This window comes from Zootoca vivipara, chromosome 17, assembly GCF_963506605.1.
Source record: "Zootoca vivipara chromosome 17, rZooViv1.1, whole genome shotgun sequence".
Lineage (NCBI taxonomy): Eukaryota > Metazoa > Chordata > Lepidosauria > Squamata > Lacertidae > Zootoca > Zootoca vivipara.
Genome location: NC_083292.1, coordinates 19,417,513 through 19,435,232, shown reverse-complemented (window position 1 = coordinate 19,435,232; position 17,720 = coordinate 19,417,513). Strand labels below are relative to the sequence as shown.

The 17,720-nt window shown below is 43.2% G+C and overlaps 1 protein-coding gene across 13 annotated transcripts in view; it reads right to left on the bottom strand.

Annotated features, from left to right (window-relative positions):
• MTMR3 (myotubularin related protein 3) overlaps window positions 1-17,720 on the bottom strand; it is a 312,417-nt gene that overhangs the window by 9,887 nt on the left and 284,810 nt on the right. For all 13 annotated transcript variants that reach the window (XM_060269306.1, XM_035099150.2, XM_035099156.2 and 10 more), the window contains 12 exons: window positions 14,402-14,484; window positions 13,293-13,459; window positions 10,571-10,667; window positions 9,811-9,924; window positions 8,404-8,609; window positions 7,593-7,724; window positions 5,930-6,041; window positions 5,014-5,209; window positions 4,175-4,360; window positions 3,668-3,838; window positions 2,089-2,234; window positions 479-1,862 (listed from right to left, as the gene is read on the bottom strand). In XM_060269306.1, the coding sequence (XP_060125289.1) occupies window positions 479-1,862; window positions 2,089-2,234; window positions 3,668-3,838; window positions 4,175-4,360; window positions 5,014-5,209; window positions 5,930-6,041; window positions 7,593-7,724; window positions 8,404-8,609; window positions 9,811-9,924; window positions 10,571-10,667; window positions 13,293-13,459; window positions 14,402-14,484 (2,994 nt within the window). The remainder of the gene's footprint in view (window positions 1-478; window positions 1,863-2,088; window positions 2,235-3,667; window positions 3,839-4,174; window positions 4,361-5,013; window positions 5,210-5,929; window positions 6,042-7,592; window positions 7,725-8,403; window positions 8,610-9,810; window positions 9,925-10,570; window positions 10,668-13,292; window positions 13,460-14,401; window positions 14,485-17,720) is intronic.

The window sequence follows — 17,720 nt, the reverse complement described above, 5'->3', positions numbered from 1 at the left end:
AATGAACTTGGACAGGACATGGAATGAATTAGTCTCTGCTGCAGCAGTACTTTGGCGTCTTTTGCTAATAACTATAAAAAAGTCCTGATACAACATCAATAAATCTTTACACAATGTTTATACAAGGCAGTGGCCCTCCCCAACCAAATAAAGCATGTATGGCTTTGCCATTTTTACTGGCACTAAAACACACACACACACACACACACACACACTTTCCAAAGCATGAGCAGCTTTGCAAATTAGGCACTCATCTAGTTGCCTGTAATGAATCAGAATTATCTCCAGTGGACCAAGTGAGGAAAAAAATTGTGAATCAGGGAAAGGCTGGTTCCCTCCACCCCCGGCCTCTGGCTATCAATGTGCCATATATATCTGTGGGGAAGTGGGCATATGTATCAAGGTAGCCTTTTGTTGTGGAGTCACTTCCAAGGATCCATTTTCCTTGCACAATAATGGCAGAGGTCACTTAACTTACCACTTCATCCCCATAATCCCCGTTGAAACGTAGTGAGCTGTTCAGGTACTGGCTCTCTAGACGGCTCCTCAGCTCCTGCACCTGCTTCTTTAAAGTCTCCACTTCCTGCTGGTGCCCACTTTCAATCTGGCGGAGGCGCTGCTGAATGACATCAGCATAGATTGGCATCCCATCGTCATCCAGGTGACTCCGGGCAGGCTGGTCCGGGCTGTTTGCTGTCTGCTGCCGGCCTGGAATAGCATGAACCCACTTGTGGTGCAAATTCCTCAGATGCAGCGGGGCAGAACTACAGCTAGCTGTAGAGACCTGTCGGCTGAGGGAAGCCTTTACCCTGCCTTCCTCCCCGTTCACACAGTGTCCGTTTGGTGCAGGGTATTTCTGGGTAACACTGAACCCTGCTGGGCTCTCTGCCACCTTGTTCTCAGGCTCCAGCTCTCCATTGCACACAATCTCTTTATAGTCAGCTAAAGGCAAGGCACAAGGTGAAGGCATTGGGTCATGTAAGCTGCTGCTCTTAGTAGTCCTGTTTAGGTTCGCTGCCAGTTTGTGTAGCTCTATCGAGTCCTCGTTCTCAGGCCGACTTTCGACAGTGCGGGAAAGTTCGCCAGCACTGTTGTCCATGGGATGGAGCCAATGGCAAGAGACATTCTGGATCAGTTCCGTCTTTGCCCCATTCTCTGTTAAAGTTTCTGTAGAGCTCTCCATGTTTGATGTTCCCATCTCATGCAGGACAGGAAATGGTAGGCTGGGCTGGGGAGTGCCCTGAGGGATTTTGACCTCTACAGTTAGCCTACTAACACTGTCCTCCTCTGCTCTCTGAATGTTATTACTATTTGCAGCATTGCCCAAAAAGCCAGGCCGTAGTTCCTTCACCTGAGATGGTTTCTGGACATCTTGCCCTTGAAGCTCAAAAGCACCCTGTAAATCCATCTGTGGGCTGGAAACTGGATTGTCTAATGAAGTTGCTGTATCCAGTTCAGTCTTCCCACCCATGTTATCAGTAGAGCTGTCCAGGTTCTCAGTCCTGCTTTCCGCATCAAGAGCGGCGTCCTCTCCCCCTTCTTTACCTGCTGTTTCCGGAACGCCCCTCACACATTCCTCCAGGCTCACTTCCTCCTTGGTAGCCTCTTGCAAAATGTTCTCCATCTGCCCCTCTGCTACAGCCACCGAAAGCTCTGCTCCAACCAGAGTCCTGCCTTGTTTGCTCACACATTCTCCGTCAAAGGGGTCTTCCTCTGGGTTCCCAAGGCTGCTCAACTCCAGGGACCGGCGGTGCTCTTGCCACTTCTCGTTGAGGCTGGGGTCGCTACTACGCCGGTTGGTTGTCAGAACGCTGCTGTCACCAGCCATTGTCAGATTGTCAAATGACCTTGTCTTTGGCAGCCTTGAGAGGAAAGAAAGAAAACTGCTGAGAATTGTTTCTAATTACAGGTTAGAAATCAGCTGTTAACGGTCAATCACGCCTGCAGATAATGATCTTTCGCATGATGCTATCCTCTCTCAACAACTCTTGAAAACTGCCATTTGTTAATCACATGGACAGTGATAGAGGCAACTCCCTCACCTGTCAAACATCTACTTACATTACATCATCTGAACTCTGAGCTCACCTGCCCAGAGGCTGGTCTTCAGGGCTGGAACCTGGGACTGGGTAAGGGGCACAGGTGTCATCCGCAGGGGTCGAAGGGGAAGAACATGGCAAGTAAACGGCACTCCACAGCATGAGGTTTCGCACGTGGCACACAGGATACAGCACCTGAGAGAGAGAGAGAGGAGGGACGGACAGACTACTAAGAAGGCTGTAATCCTTTTATTAAGGTTTGAGATTGACTGACCTTGCATTTTAATTTGCAGTCGCAGGTTAATCTTGAATATATTCAAGAGCAGCCATTTGAATCTTGCCCCTACCGGACACATTGGAATGGCCTCTGTTTGCCCACCCCATCAACTGATACAGCCCCTCCCGCCAGCTCATTGCTCAGGCTCTCAGCCACCACAGTGCCACTAATTAAGAAAGGGAACAAACTATTTCAAAAAAGGATGAATCATTGCAAGGACTGAGAAAGCAAGCAAACGCCCAACACCAAGAATGTTATATTAAAATGGCAACTTATTTTAAAACAACCAGATGAGCAGTGTAGTGCATCCACAAATTGTATTATTATATGTATTGCACTTATGCCGTTCTGTGTCTCAGAAGAGCTCAGAGTGGTTTACATGCATTTTCCCAGATGATTTAGCTATCTTATTTACAGCCATACTTTTAGAATAATAATAATAATGAGCCTTTCAGCACACATTCCCTCTCAAGCAATATACCCCCAATAACACAAAACCTACTCCATTCCCTACAGTTGGGTGACATTTGCTGTGGCTGCATGTAATGCTAGACCATTACCAGCATTACAAGGATGTGGGAGTGCGCACTTGAAGCCTTAAGAGTTTTTTGACATTATTAACAGCTGCAAAATTGGTTAACTGAAGATCACTGAATGTCTGTAGTCAAAAGAGTCAGTTTCAAGAAGCACTTTTGGGGCCTATAAGGAAATTATAGTTCATTATATACCTAACAGCCCTTTTGCTCTGAATCTAAAATAGTTGAGTAGTAGTACAGCATGTCCACCACAAATGTTGGCTAATTGCTGCTTTCAAGTCACACTTCCCAGGTGTTTCCCATGAAGACAGAATATGGGGACAGACACTCAAACTGCATCATGGACCTTCAGACCAATTGTCTCAGAGCACTACTGTGCTCTTGCCCAGCTCCCACTCATCTCAAGGGGGTTTGCAGAAAGGAACATCCTGCGGGACCGTGTCCTACATCTTTAGACTATTCTCAGAGTGCTGTAGCTCTGAGAGTCTTTCTGACTTCATGAAACTTTGTTCAGCGCAAGAACATATTGCCCAAGTTGGGTCACCTAATGCAGTGTTTTGCGTTGTCTTGGAAGACCAGGTTCCTTTACCCTCTTTAGATACAAACTCTTGCTTCAATGAGAGGCTGAAGTGCCTTGCCTTGAAGTAGAATTTGCCTGCCTCCACTAAGTTGCAATCACATATACAGCTGCATCATACTTCCCCTCATCTTGATTTACCTGACAGGAGTGTTGTGGGAATGGGAAAGAGAAAAAGAACTATGTGCACCAGACTGATTACATTTTTATAGGAGTGCAAACAATAAAAAGTACATACAGATTCTGATTGGGAGGAGTAAAGCAGATTTTTGAAGGCTTTGTTTCCTGCTCGCAGCAGAGACCAAACTGAACAGGTCCTCTCTTGGGTGTGCTTTTCACCTCTCTCCTTCGCGTTGTTGCACAGGAATGTACCAAAGAGGCAGGAGTATGTGTGCTGCACCAACTTGACCTATATAGAAAGGATGCACCTATATTACAGTTGGCACACAAGCCTGAAAAGTAGGATCTCTTGATTTCTCTTTTGAACACACCACCAAACCACAAATACGTAGGTCTGAAATATGTGAGTTTAATGTGAACTCCAAATGTGATTTTCTAATTCAGAGTTTAAATAACGCTATAGAACATACCTAACTATCCTCGATGAGTAAGCATTTCTGCAGACTCCAATGATAGATTTTTATTTTTTTACTTGTTTTTTTGGCTTGGTAGCTTCCTTTTCATATCCAAATACTGAACTATGAAACGGTTCAAAATATTAGAAGCAGTGTGTAAAAGTACTCACAAGGAATGCTTCATTAAACTCAAAAGAGCAGGGGAACTGCCTCTGGAGCTGATGGACACAGTCGAGCCACTGCAGGAACACTGGGCATCGTTCATTCAGGTCATCCGAATTCTCGCCATGACCACAGCGATCGGCAAACTTATGGCCAAAATCCAGCCACTCCATCTCCACAAGCACCTGGAAACCCTGAGGGAAGCACCACTGAATTAAATTCACACAAGGCTCAAGTCCACAAAGCCAAACTAAGATATGTTGGCATGAGGTAGAAAAACCAAAATGCTTTCCCTCCTAGCAATTAACCAACAAGGGGTCAAATTCACTATGGAAGTCTCATGGGCAAGCCCCACTGAAATGAAGAAAAGCTGCTCTCATTTGCATCAACAAGGCTTCTGGAAAAGAGCTTACACACAGGTGGTACCCCAAGGGCCAGATCCATGTTTCTATCTCTGCCATCCTTAATACCACCTCAAAACGATCCTTACCTCAAACTACCTATTTCATTCTCGGACACAAACTCCCATTTCTCCTATGCATCCTCCCCCCAAAACCCTTCCAGCATTAAATCCATTTTATTTCATGCCAAGTCTATTCTTCAGCAGTTTGGAGGAAAACACACGGATCAGGCGTGGGGGACCACTGGCTCTCCAGATGTTGCTCAATTACAACAGCAAGCATAGCCAATGGCCAGGAACAATGGGGATAGCAGCTGAGCAACATCTGGAGGGCCAAAGGCTCCCCACACCTGACAAAGATGCTCTTCTTTAGAAGAGCCACCACCATAAACCTTTCCAAATACAATTTAGAGGTCCCCCAACTGTTTTATTTCCCATGCCACAAACCTCGATGGTCCTGTAATATGGATCCAGCAGCAGCTTAGCCAGAGCCACTATCTGCGGGGTTCTGTCCCAGCCATCTGAGCAGTGCACCAAGACGGGCCGCTGATCTCTGTCCACTGCATGAACTACCAGAAGTGCCGATTTCAGGAGGACAGACAAATGTTGCAGCCACTTGGTGCTTTCCAGAGCTGACAGCCAGCTGCAGATCAACAAGGGAGAATAGTTTTGACCTCTTTGTTCTGTTAAAGTGAAGTTTGTAGGTTGAGCAAATTTCAGTAACAAGTGGAGGGAGTATACTTTTTTTCTTCTGCATCAAAAAGTATAAATCGCTTAAGTTAGTGGGTATCCAAGTCTCTATTTCCAGAGACCTTGGGGTGTATCAGAAGTTTATCCAAGGTTCCCAAAGAGAACAGTAACAGCAGGTAGGTTCCCCCTAAAGGTAAGCTTGCACACATGCCAACAATGCAGGAGTGTGTGTTGGCAGTACAGTATTAGGGCACCCTCCTAATTTGTGTGGGGAAACAGCAAAGGTCAACAGGTCTGGAGGTAGGTGGATTTAAAAACCTAGGGTTTTTTTTAAAAAAATAAAAAATAAAAAAAATAAATACTAATTTAATTTATATACATTTACAAGTGTTAAATTGTCTCTAACTAATCCAACATTCGCTAACCTGGTGCCTTCTAAATGGCCATGATGGCTGGGGATAATGGGGGCTGCAATCCAAAAATATCTGGAGGGCACAAGGTTGGTGGAAGGCATGCAAATTGCAACGACAAAAAGAGGACTGAGGATTAGATTGTTTAAAAAGCAATACCAATAAACCTATTAATACAGTGTGTGTGCTAGGAAGGGGAGATGCACAAGGGGACAACAGTGCGGTGGGGGGGGGAGCAGAGAGAAGGCGCACATGTCACTCACTTTCCTGGGTCCGGCATTTGTGTGCAGAGCAAACGCAGCGACTGAAAGCTCTTCCGAATAGAATGGATATTTGCCATCCCCATAAACACTACTTCACAGTTTGGATAATACTCTGTTAAAAGCAGAAGATAAGGCACTTCAAACAAGGCAGAAGCAAAATGAATGAAGGAGCTTTACTGAAAAAATGAGCCAGCAGCAGCTGGGGCCTGTGCTAAGCGCTATTATCCCATCAGCCTCTTCTAGCCTTTGAGGTTCTCTCAGGCACACCAAACATCATGACAAAGGACGACTGTTATGACAGAATAGAGGGAGTTATTCTAACACAGTCTAAAGAAAACACATGAACTTACTGATCTACTGGACTGCGTGCTGGGAACAATGGTCTCTATCTATAGAAGTCGTTTGAAACTGATTGTTATCACCAGTGAACATAAGTCAGACAACCCCCTTAGTTAGCAACACGGACATGGCAGTGGAGGAGTTGAAAAATAAGAGTTGTGTAGTGTCAGCATGCTCAGGACCTGTCTGGATATTATCCCTCACCCCCTGCCCTCTCTGGTGGCAATTTAGCATGACAACAGTGGCACATTCTTCAGCCACTATACTCCTGAGCCACTGCCAGGTAGCAGCACCTGTAACTGTAGACATACAAGTTCAATTGTTTCCACGGGCTAACTTTGTGTGTAGGAATTTCAAGTATACAGATCCCAATACCGGCACTTGTTTGGGATGGTTGACGTAGTTGCGTAGTTTTTTTTTTTGTACGATTAGAATGCCGCCTGGAGGGTGGAGGTATGGGTTCATGCTGGACTTCTGTAGCATCTTGCAATTTTTAAACAAATTACAATCATTAGGTCTTCATAAATAAGGTGCACCTGGCCGGTGCACCATGCAGTTTTTCACCATGTACAGTATTGGTTGAGTGTGTGCCATAATATTATAAACTTTTAAGCTGACATCTATTGCAGCTTTTGAATCATACAGAGAATCAGGGTGTCACTTGTTTGGCCTTGTTATCAGACCCCTGGATCGATCGATCTCCTTACTGTCTGCACCACACCAGTAGTGGCTCTCCAGAAATTTAAGCAGATCTCTCTCTCAATTTTCCCCTTCCTTCCTCTTTTGCACATCAGGAGAAGGAATTTAAAAACTTCTTGTTTGCAATCTGCAACAACCTGGAGTTTCACCAATGTGGGTGAAACTAAAATCTGCTCTTTGTTACAAATTACAAACAGGGAAAAAACATGAGCCCAAAGCTACCTGCAACTTCTGCATTCTGTGACGAAATTCAGATGCAACACTAAACACCAAGGTTTAGTGAATTTGGCCATGCAGTGCAATTCCTTCACTTCCTTAAAACAAAACAAGGTGGGTTTTTTGTTTTTTGTTTAATTAAAAAACCCCTATACTTTTGTTTAAGTCTGGTAAGGACTCCATCGTCAAATACGGTAGTTTAGCTTTAGAGACTGGATCTAAATTACTGGATTTGAACATTTTTTAGCACATACACCCCATTTCCAACCTCCTTGCATTAATGGTAGCTACTCTGGTAACCAAAATTTGAGCAGCTTGATCTGGTTTAGACAAGGTCTCCACTCCCACTCCTCCTCTGCACGTGTAAACACTTTTGCACAAATGCTCAGAGCATAGCACGGCTACTCACCTGGGCATTCACAGCCTCCCCCTTTGGCCCTGTTTGCCACTGCAGCTGCATAAGAACGTGCATCCAAGATCAAAAGTTTCTGAGGCTGAATGGCTAGACTTTCTGCTCCTGAAGCATTGGAGATGGAGGAATCTGAAGGAGAAAAGGAGAGAACAGCTTATTCTGCAGCCCTTATTTAAAAAGTGCACACTTGACACATGGATTCCATGGCATCTTACGGCACATATAGAAGAGATCAAGAAAGAGACAGAGGAGCTGCTTTTGACAGTGGAACACATTCCTCATGTCTAATTCCAGCACCAGCAGTAGCTGATTCAACCTGGTTACAGAAGAGGGGGAAATGAGGCCACAAGGCCCACCCCACCAGGCTGGCTAGAACCAACTGCCATTTTGCTCCTCCTTGCAAACTGTCTCCTGCAGTTATCATTCCACCCTGTCATTATGTACATAGGAGGTCACCTTTTGCTGAATCTATGTAGCTCAGTATTATCTGCACTGACTAACAGCAGCTCTTCAAGGTTCCAGGCAGAAAACTTTCCCAACCCTACCTGGAGATGCTGGAGATTCAACCTGGAATCTGAAAAGCAGATGCTCTATCACTAAGCTATGGCCCATCAATGATATGAGTGGGACCCTGGCTATCCTCCCCCCCCCCTCCAAGGCAGAGCAGGCATCCAGGTGTCCTACACACAAGAGCACAAAGAACTTCAGGCAAAAGGCTGAAATCCCTATCAGAGGGGAAACTGCCATTCAAACTCTATGGAGACTCCAAAATGCAACATTTGAGAAACAAAGAGATAATCAAACTTACCAAATTCTACATCAGAGAGATCCCCTCCGTTGGAGAAATCTCTTGAACAGTTTCCATTCACTAGTTTACTGCTGTTAGACTTGGAATCTGAGGCACAAGCTTTGGCCACTGACTGGACAAGATGTTCGTCGTCAGCATTTCTCCAGCCCCACCAGCTGACCTCTGGCTGCCCACAACGGGAAATGACCGCCCCATTGCCCTGATGCCTATAGGAAACAGAAATGAAACAGCTAACAGTAGCCATCACAACAGGGCCCTAAGTGCAGATAATGCTAGAGCAAAAGCACAGTGACATAGGAATTGCCACCTTACTGTAGAATTCCAAAAGTGGTTCTGACTTTCTAAAGCAGAAATACTTTCAATGAAATACTGTTTCATAGGACATTCTAATGTATGCCCTATTAAAACAGTATTTCATACTGAATTTCATTTGAATAAACATTTGTAATCAAAACACAGTAAAAAAATGAAGCTAGGATTTAAAGAGAATTGTGTCAGAATACTCAAGAAACAAATTTCAAAGTAACTGAACCAATAGATCTAGGACCACTTATACAAGAGTCAGAATTTCAACCAGTTTTTGTTGACGCGTATAAAATGTCTATAATGCAGAGATGTCTAGAACTGGGAGGCTGCCCGGTTAATCCTAAAGAGAGATCAGTGACAAACTGCCAAAAGTTAATGATGATCAGCAGCTTCGTACTTTAGATGTGCCTTTTGTTCAGAAACAGGCAGTCAGTGAAGCCCATCTATAGTTTTACATAACCTGTGCCGTGTCCCAAAACAACCCAACATTTCTAGACTGCTCGTCTAAGTCCCCTGGGCAGTTTACAAATAAATCAAATAAAATCCAGTCAATAAAGCATTTCTCAAAACAAATGACATAAAAACTCGGAATTCAGTGCAAAATCAGGACCAAAGAAACACAACTGAAAGCAGACCAGCAAGATAATTATTATAAAAACCGGCCTCAAAATCATTTAAAGGAAAGCAATGTGCCCAGGTCTAAATGCACCAAAACATAAAAGTAAAATTAAAAGGAAGACTATTTTGCACCTGATGCCAAAAAAGCCATAATCAGAGAAACAGATGGGCTTCCCTGGGGAGACTATTTCACAACTGTTGGACTACAGAGACAGCCACCATTTATCCAATCATTCCTACACATCTTGAAGGGCTTGTGGGCTTTGCAGCAGGGCCAGCTGGAGTCACTCAAGGAACAAGTCCCAGCCAGCTTAGCTTACAGCTGAGCATCTGGGGTCAATGCTCCATAGCCCAAAGGAAGATGGTGGTGCCAGTTTTGTAGTTCATAGTTGCCAAGCTGTTGATTAAGCACCTGACAAGGTGATAAAAAGCACACACACCACTTTACAGTCAATTTAGTGGGTGCTTCAGTGCAGGCCTCACCTGTAAACCACAGCAGGGATGCGTTTCCAAGATCGGAAGCCTGCCACACTTTCCAACTCTTTGTCTGTGATCCAAACAGGAACTATGAGTTCTTGAGGGTAGCTGCTGCAGAGCCTGTGTGGGAAAAGGAGGACATTTTTAAAGCCGTGCATGTATAGCCACAGCATTGGTTTCCTTCCACTGCAAGCGGTTAGCACCCTTCCAACATAGAAGCTCAAGTATTCTTTCCTTGTCTTCCCTTATTCCACAATCCTTTGTCAGCACTACTTTCTCAAGGACAGAGCAATCTTATAATTTAGCACTCACCTTGGGAGAGCAACAATGGTTTCCAAGTTGCCAGACACAGCTTTATATTACATGACCCAACCTTGCTGCTTGTTTATTCTCAGATGCTCCTGGATCTTTTAAGGCCAGGTAGAAATTGGACAGGAGACCCTAAGTGTTTGGGTAGCTTGCACTATTTGTTTTAGCAGCCCTCTGAGGCTAGATGGCAGATAGCAATGTCTGCAGGGCTGTTTCATGGATGCTGAGAAACAGGACTACAAAATGGCAGCTACGTGGGGTGCTCTATCACTTTGCTTTTCAGAGCTATAAAGCTAAGAAACCCCACCCGCTCAGTTCCAAATCATCAGCAGTACCAGGATCTACAAGTGCATCCAACCACAGCAAGGGCTATGATATGCTCTGCTCCAAAATGCCTACGGTACTTCAATAAAAGTTAGGCTGGTGCCAGCTGTCTGCAAGCATCCACAGAACTTACTTGTACTTCTCGTTGATGTTGGAGATCCTCCAGGCATTGTTCATATCAAAACCCATCCGTTCAACCTCATTTTTAAATCTCGAACTTACATGTTCTCCTACAACAAAAGAAGACAATAGGAAAAGAATAAAAATAACTTAATATGAGATGGCCCCAGTGATTTTGTTAAGAAATTAAAACAGTAGAAAATCTGCTTTGCTTATGCCAACCATGAAAATCTAAATTTAGTAGCCATCTTTAGCGGTACTGTGTTATTTTAATTGGCTCTGCACTCAGTGATGCGTTAATAGTAAGCTGTTTCTTGATTATTAGCTGAAGACCCTTTAAGCTAAGGCCCCTTATAGATTGGTTGGTATTTGCCTGCCCCATTCTAGTTTCAATGCACTTCTTCCCTCTGTAAAAAAAAAAAAGCGCTCAGCCAACTTTTATTATCACTTTGTACAATTAGGCTGGTCTGTTTGAGGAACACATGATGCTACTCCACACGCAAAAGACAATTTGCAGACATTCGCTGGGAAAAATGCAGGTTCGTTAATAGCTGCAAATATCCTGCACTAGTAGCTCAGTCGGAAGAGCACGAGACTCGTAATCTCAGGGTCATAAGATGATACACATACCAACAGTCCCCTGGCCAGCGGATGGGGCCAAGAGCGTGCTTCACTTCAATTCTATGGTCTAAGGATGACTTGCAGTTAGAGCTAATTCCCCTTTCTGGGCGGAAGGGGTTAAGTAAGCTTCCCTGAATATGGTAAAACCCCTCTTGACTGCGGATCAGGTCCAAAGTTTTCACTTATTGTTGTGCAGCAGCAAAGCTCTCTTGGTCTATTGCCAGAAAATTGCAATACTGACAGCTCTTCTCAGCAGCACCTTCATACCACTGTATAATTTTGGTCAACTCTCAACTGAGTTGAGTTTGAATTCAAGAATTCTGCTCTGCAGAGAATTGCCTATATCAATATGAATTTTCAAGAGCAAGAACAAGTGAAGCATCATTTGCATTGTAACTGCCTGTTTCTAATATGAAGATAGCATTAGCAGAAAGAACTGTTGGTTCTCACCTGAAAGGCAGTTCTCCATTTCTATAAGAAGGTGGAGCCATAACCCAGCCTGATGACCTTCTATAGTAATGGCATAAAGTGTAATAATAATAATAAAGTTCTGCACATGCATATGTTATAGGCCTACGTCAAAAGAGGGTGGCAGGGAAGCACTTTATTACCACAAAATGCCTTCTCTCCATTTCAGCTTGTTGTTCCAGAGGGTCTGCAAAATGAGGCCAGAATATTCACCCATTATGAAAGAAGGCCGAACACATTGCTATTGCTCTGATTTGGCTTTGTGGCATCCCATAGTCAAGACTGAACGGATGTATGGTGACATGACATCCTAACGCTGCTTATGAAATGTGCAATTGGCTTGCACTGCCTATGAAGAAGTGCATAAATAATAATAAAAATAGCAGGAAAGCTGCATGTTGGAGAAAGCAGCCACAAACAATGAACCAAAAAAAGGCAACTGAATAGTGGCAGCTTTAAAACTTATCCATTAAACCCTTCACTCCCTTAACCTTGTAACTTTTCACAGGCAAAAATCCACCAGCATCTCAAACCTTTTTAGAACTAAAATATCTGCCTGATGAAGTTAAACAACAGATCAACAGAGCCAGACTGACACCCAAAGAGAACTTGCTGCAAGACAGACCCAAAAATGAAAATAACAGAACACCACTAGTAATCACATACAGCTCACAAGTTAAAACAGTTCAACGCATCATCAGAGATCTACAACCTCTCCTAGACAACGACAGTTCTCTTTCTCAAGCTCTGGTAGGAAGACCTTTCATTGCCTACAGACAGCCACCCAATCTTTAAACAACTCCTCACCCACAATAATACAACAACCAGACTTAACATGGACACTGGTACCAGAGCCTGCAATAAACCCAGATGCCAACTTTGCTGCCACATACACCCAGAAAACACCATTACTGGCCCCAACAACATCCAACATACCATCTCAGGGCTATTTAATTGCTCATCTTCTAACATTGTGTATGCCATCAAATGCCAACAGTGCCCTTCAGCTCTCTATATTGGACAAACAGGACAAACCATATGCCAAAGGATAAATGGACATGAATCTGACATCAGGAATCACAAGACAGAGAAACCAGTAGGAGAACACTTCAATCTCCCAGGACATTCTATATACAAGATCTCAAAGTAGCTGCCATATTACAAAAGAATTTCAGAAATTGACTGGAAAGAGAAGTTACTGAATTGCAACTTATTACCAAACTTAAAACCATGGAGAGACCTGGTCTAAAGAGAGACATTGGATTTTTATCTCATTATACAGTACATGATAAAGCTATTTCTAGCCATCTCACCCATTGCTTTTTCCTGTTAACAGTCGTCAACAGGTTTACCACACCTATCAGCCATTCACCCATTCCCACCACCCTTCTGAGTAATACCCCTCCCCATCCTCTCACTATATATAAGGGTCTGGTGACTTCTGTTTCAGTGTATCTGAAGAAGTGTGCATGCCCATGAAAGCTCATACCAATAACAAACTTAGTTGGTCTCTAAGGTGCTACTGGAAGGATTTTTAAAATTTTGTTTAGACTACGGCAGACCAACACGGCTATCTACCTGTAACTCAATCAGTTGGAATGAGCTCATTTATCTATATGACTACACAAAGAATGTCTGCATCGTACCTGGTCGACACAAATCACCATGCTGTTCTTTTTCACTAGCATACACCTCCATACACCAGGCGTGGTAAGCAAATGAAAAGAGATCCTCTATCTTTGAAGGAGGGCGGATGGCATTGCTCAGCCGCTTAAGCCACTCTTGACACTGCTCAAAGGTAGAGAACTGACATCTGTAAAAATAAAATAAAAATTAAGCCAGATAGAAATCTATTAATTCTCACCCAGAGATATCCAAGCCACAGAATCCAGTGAAAGTTCAGCTTCAAAGCAGACAAGAAGATAGAACACACTGGCATTTGGCTTCAAAAGCTGCACTGTATATATTTTATGACAAATGAACTCTAGTATGCAAAAACGCAAAGTTAATATTACCATTACCTCAAGATCATCCATTTTTAATATCGTGTTCTTTGCATAAACCTTCAGACCATAGCCATGGTTATTATTATTATTATTAAGTTGAAGAAAGGCCACCATTTGCAAGAAGCAAAATCATGCAAGTGGCTTCCCGTCTGTGGCCTGCTCCCTGACCCACCCACCCCCAACCTTGCCTGGTGCCTTCAATAGGTATCTTTAGGTGCCAGGCAAAATCGTTTCTCTATAACCAAGCCTTTGCCTGATTAAACATTCAATGGCCTTTTTAAAGTTCATGGTGGTGGCAGTACACTATTGGTTTTTGTTTGTTTTTTATTACGCATTTTGCGTTCTTATTTTGTATTTGTGTGTTGTGAATCACCCTGTGATCTTCGGACGAGGTGTGCTACACAAATGTAATAATAATAAATAACAACAATTAGAGAAAATGAACACACAACGAAATAAACTGTTTCAGCTAATCTGAGGCATCCCCAATGGAGGGAGATGGATAATTTGTTGTAGTCCTGCAACTGCATGCCTTCAACTGAAAAGTTGAACTGCTGCAGTGGATTATCAATGTTCTATTGATACAATACAAGACAAGGGAGAAAATGTTGCGCAGTCATGAGACCAAGCAATAATTATTAAACAGGGCACTGATACCAATCTTTAGCAGGCCATGCTTCCTTGTAATAGTGTAACGTGTACAACCATTAGGATAATTTATATGTATATATATATACACACACACATACCTGATAACTTTGCAGTCCTTACAAGTCAAGTGAAGCTGAAATATATCCCGGCATTCAACACTCTCTATAAGCTGCAATGGAACCTGTGATTAAAAAGATTAAATGACCTTGCTTAAAAAAGGCTGACACAGTTTCACAGCATTTAATATAAGGATTTGTTAGACAACTGTCCCTCATTTTCTTCCCATATGAACAGGTACAGTTGAGTCATGGAAAAGGAACATGTGTAATTATGACACAGCATATAAACAGACTCCTATTTTGCGGCATCTTAAAGGCTAACACATTTATTATAGCATTAAGTTTCCATGGACTAGGTTAAATTTCACCAAATGCAAGAAGTGTTACACAAATGTAAGAGACATACACTTGCCTTCCTTAAAACATGCTTTATGTTTATAGTTACAGGTAGGTAGCCGTGTTGGTCTGAGTCAAAACAAAATTAAAAAATTCCTTCAGTAGCACCTTAAAGACCAACTAAGTTTTTATTTTGGTATGAGCTTTCGTGTGCATGCACACTGAAGAAGTGTGCATGGTATCTGAAGAAGTGTGCATGCACACGAAAGCTCATACCAAAATAAAAACTTAGTTGGTCTTTAAGGTGCTACTGAAGGAATTTTTTAACTTTATGTTTATGATACTTATAAAGTACATTTTAAGGCAATCACTTAAGTTCTATGTTTAAAGCAGCAACAATTTTATAGGAAAAGAGAGTAACATTTATCTCACACATAGAGAGAGACAGTTCTCCAGCTTATATGGTTTGGTCATGCAAGACTTCTCGTGCAGTGCACCTTTCTCATCTCCAAACCTAAGAAACAACCACACTCCTGTTTTACTTTCTTCCACTCCTGTTTTACCTTCATTCACTCCTTGGGCCGGGAGGGAGGGGGAGTTCTTTACAGAGCAACTGTTGGGATAAGGGGAAAATCTGCCCTTCACAATTCTGATACTGGATTCTCCTGTGCCTCCACTTCAACAGTATCCCCAAATTCAGTACTGCTTCCTTTTAGAGTAAACAGCAGCCTTTAACTTACAATTGATAAATAAAACACCACACCTATATTAGTATGTAGAAATGGGCAATCTGTCCTGCTACAGCTTCTGCTGACAGAAACCCTACAGAAACTATGGTGTATTCTCAACTACACCCCTCTAGCAATCACCATATGGACCAACTCACCATAATTATGTCCATTATATGAGGTGTTATGCAAGTTTATCACTTCTTTCTCTTGGCAGCCGTGAACTTCTGATTGGGCAGAAGGTGCACACCCATCGAACAGGAGAAGGCCCATGTGCGATGGGGGCAGCCAGTGAGACGAAGCAACAGCATTGCCTCAAGGCCAGTGGAGGCTGCCCATTAAGCCAAACAGTACACTGCCCCAGCAATATCAGTCTACTCCAGCCGGCCCCCACCTGCTTGCCTTCCTACTGGGGCTGGCTCCAGCTGGCTACTTCCTCCTCCTTAGTTGAAGTTGGCACTGCAGAACCCAGCAGGGAAGAGGATGGAGGAGAAACTAAAATTTGCTGGCTCCACCTAATGTTGGTCTCCCTGACTTCCACCTTGCCAGTCCCTATGGGCACCAGTCACCATGGCCCCAGGGTCCCTGGAATGCATTAGCTGTGCAAAGACAGAGCAGGGCAATGTTTCGGGTTGGGGGGCAGGCAACATAAGTGGGTACCTTCTGTGCCAACTTTTAAACACCTGCTGAAAATTCTTCTATTCTGCCAGGCCTATGGAGGCAATTAAGAGTACATCCTCCATAATGGCCTATTGATGTTTGCTTTTAATTTCTTTCTGCTTTTGTTTTCAACTGCTTATGATTTTATTGTTTGGTTTTATGTTTTTATATAGTTGCAAACCACTGTGATATATTTTTATGATACAGCAGTAAGCAAACAAATATTCCCACATCCTGAGCTGTTGGCCTGAGATGGAGCTAGGCTGGCATCAATACTGCCACAGGCCTAAAGAGGGTGGCAATGGACAATAAACCAAGGTTTCATGCTAGGAAGAGGGGGGGAGGTAGTAAGAGGGGACTTGAGAATTTCTGCTCAGAAACCTTGTGACCAAACGAGCCCAAGCTCTCTGTTAAGTCAAAGACTTTCCTCACATCTTTGTCCTACTCTGGAACCTGGTCTGCTTCAAGAATTTGTGCTGTGCATCAGTCTCTCCCTGTGTATCCTTCCTTGAACCTTTCCAAGATCTCAGTTGCAGAGTTGAAACTTCCTTACCAAGATTCTCATATTAAAACCTCCTCTTTATCACTTCTTATTAGTTCAAATACTGTAGATGTTTCCTACTGCCCTCCTTATTTTTTCTCCTGCCCTGTTCCTTGCCTCCATCTGTTCCATTTCTCTCTTTTCCTCTAAACAACCCTCCTTTATTAAATACAGTCTTCCGCAGTATTCTCTATGAAAAGTGGAGCATTTGCTTCCGGGGGGGGGGGGGGAACTATTGGAACAGTTCCTTCATCTCGTTTTGCCAAGCATTCTGGCAATTCCATTTGCCTTTCTACCAGACAAGTTCAGGAATGAGAATGCCAACAGCTAGGAACTACCTCAAGGGTTAGAGGCTGCATGCAGTGAATACCAACTGCTGGGGAAAAATAGTGGGGAAAGGGGCTACAGCGCTCATGTCTTGTTTGTGTGGCCATGTGGTTGGCCACTGCACAAAACAGGATGCTGGACTAGGTGGGCTTTTGATCTGATCCAGCAGCCAGATTCTTCTTGTGTTCAATAGTCGTGCTTTAGAACACCACAAAACCGTGCAGTTAGTTCAGCCTCCAAAACACAAAATGCTCGGTCAGGCAGCATTGCCCTAATAAGATAGTATCAGTAAAATGATGAACAAAGCATTCTGCCTGTTTTCAGTTCAGTGAGCATGCAAAGCTATCCAAACCCACCAGTGTCATTTTACAGTGGGAAATCTCTAAGCATGTTTATTACCTTTAATTAAAAAAATGATTTTCAACAAATGTTAATATTCCTGCTATGTGTCTGAATTTGTTATGGACTGCAGATGAAGAGAGCTACATTTGGTGAAACTAAATTATTGCCCATGAGTAGAGGGGCAAAAATCCTAAATATTAACTGAACTGAACAGGAAATAAGTTTCACTGTGTCGTTAAACTTCCCTTGTTTGACCCTTTAAATTTTAGTTCACTGTACCTACTACAAACTTACAAGAAGTCCCATTTCAAATCTATGACATTTGAACCAAATTATAATTCTTTTGCTGCTGCTGCTACTGCTGCTGTTCCCATAGCTTTACCAAATGCCACGATTTAAACACTTTCCTTAGATCAGGCATCCC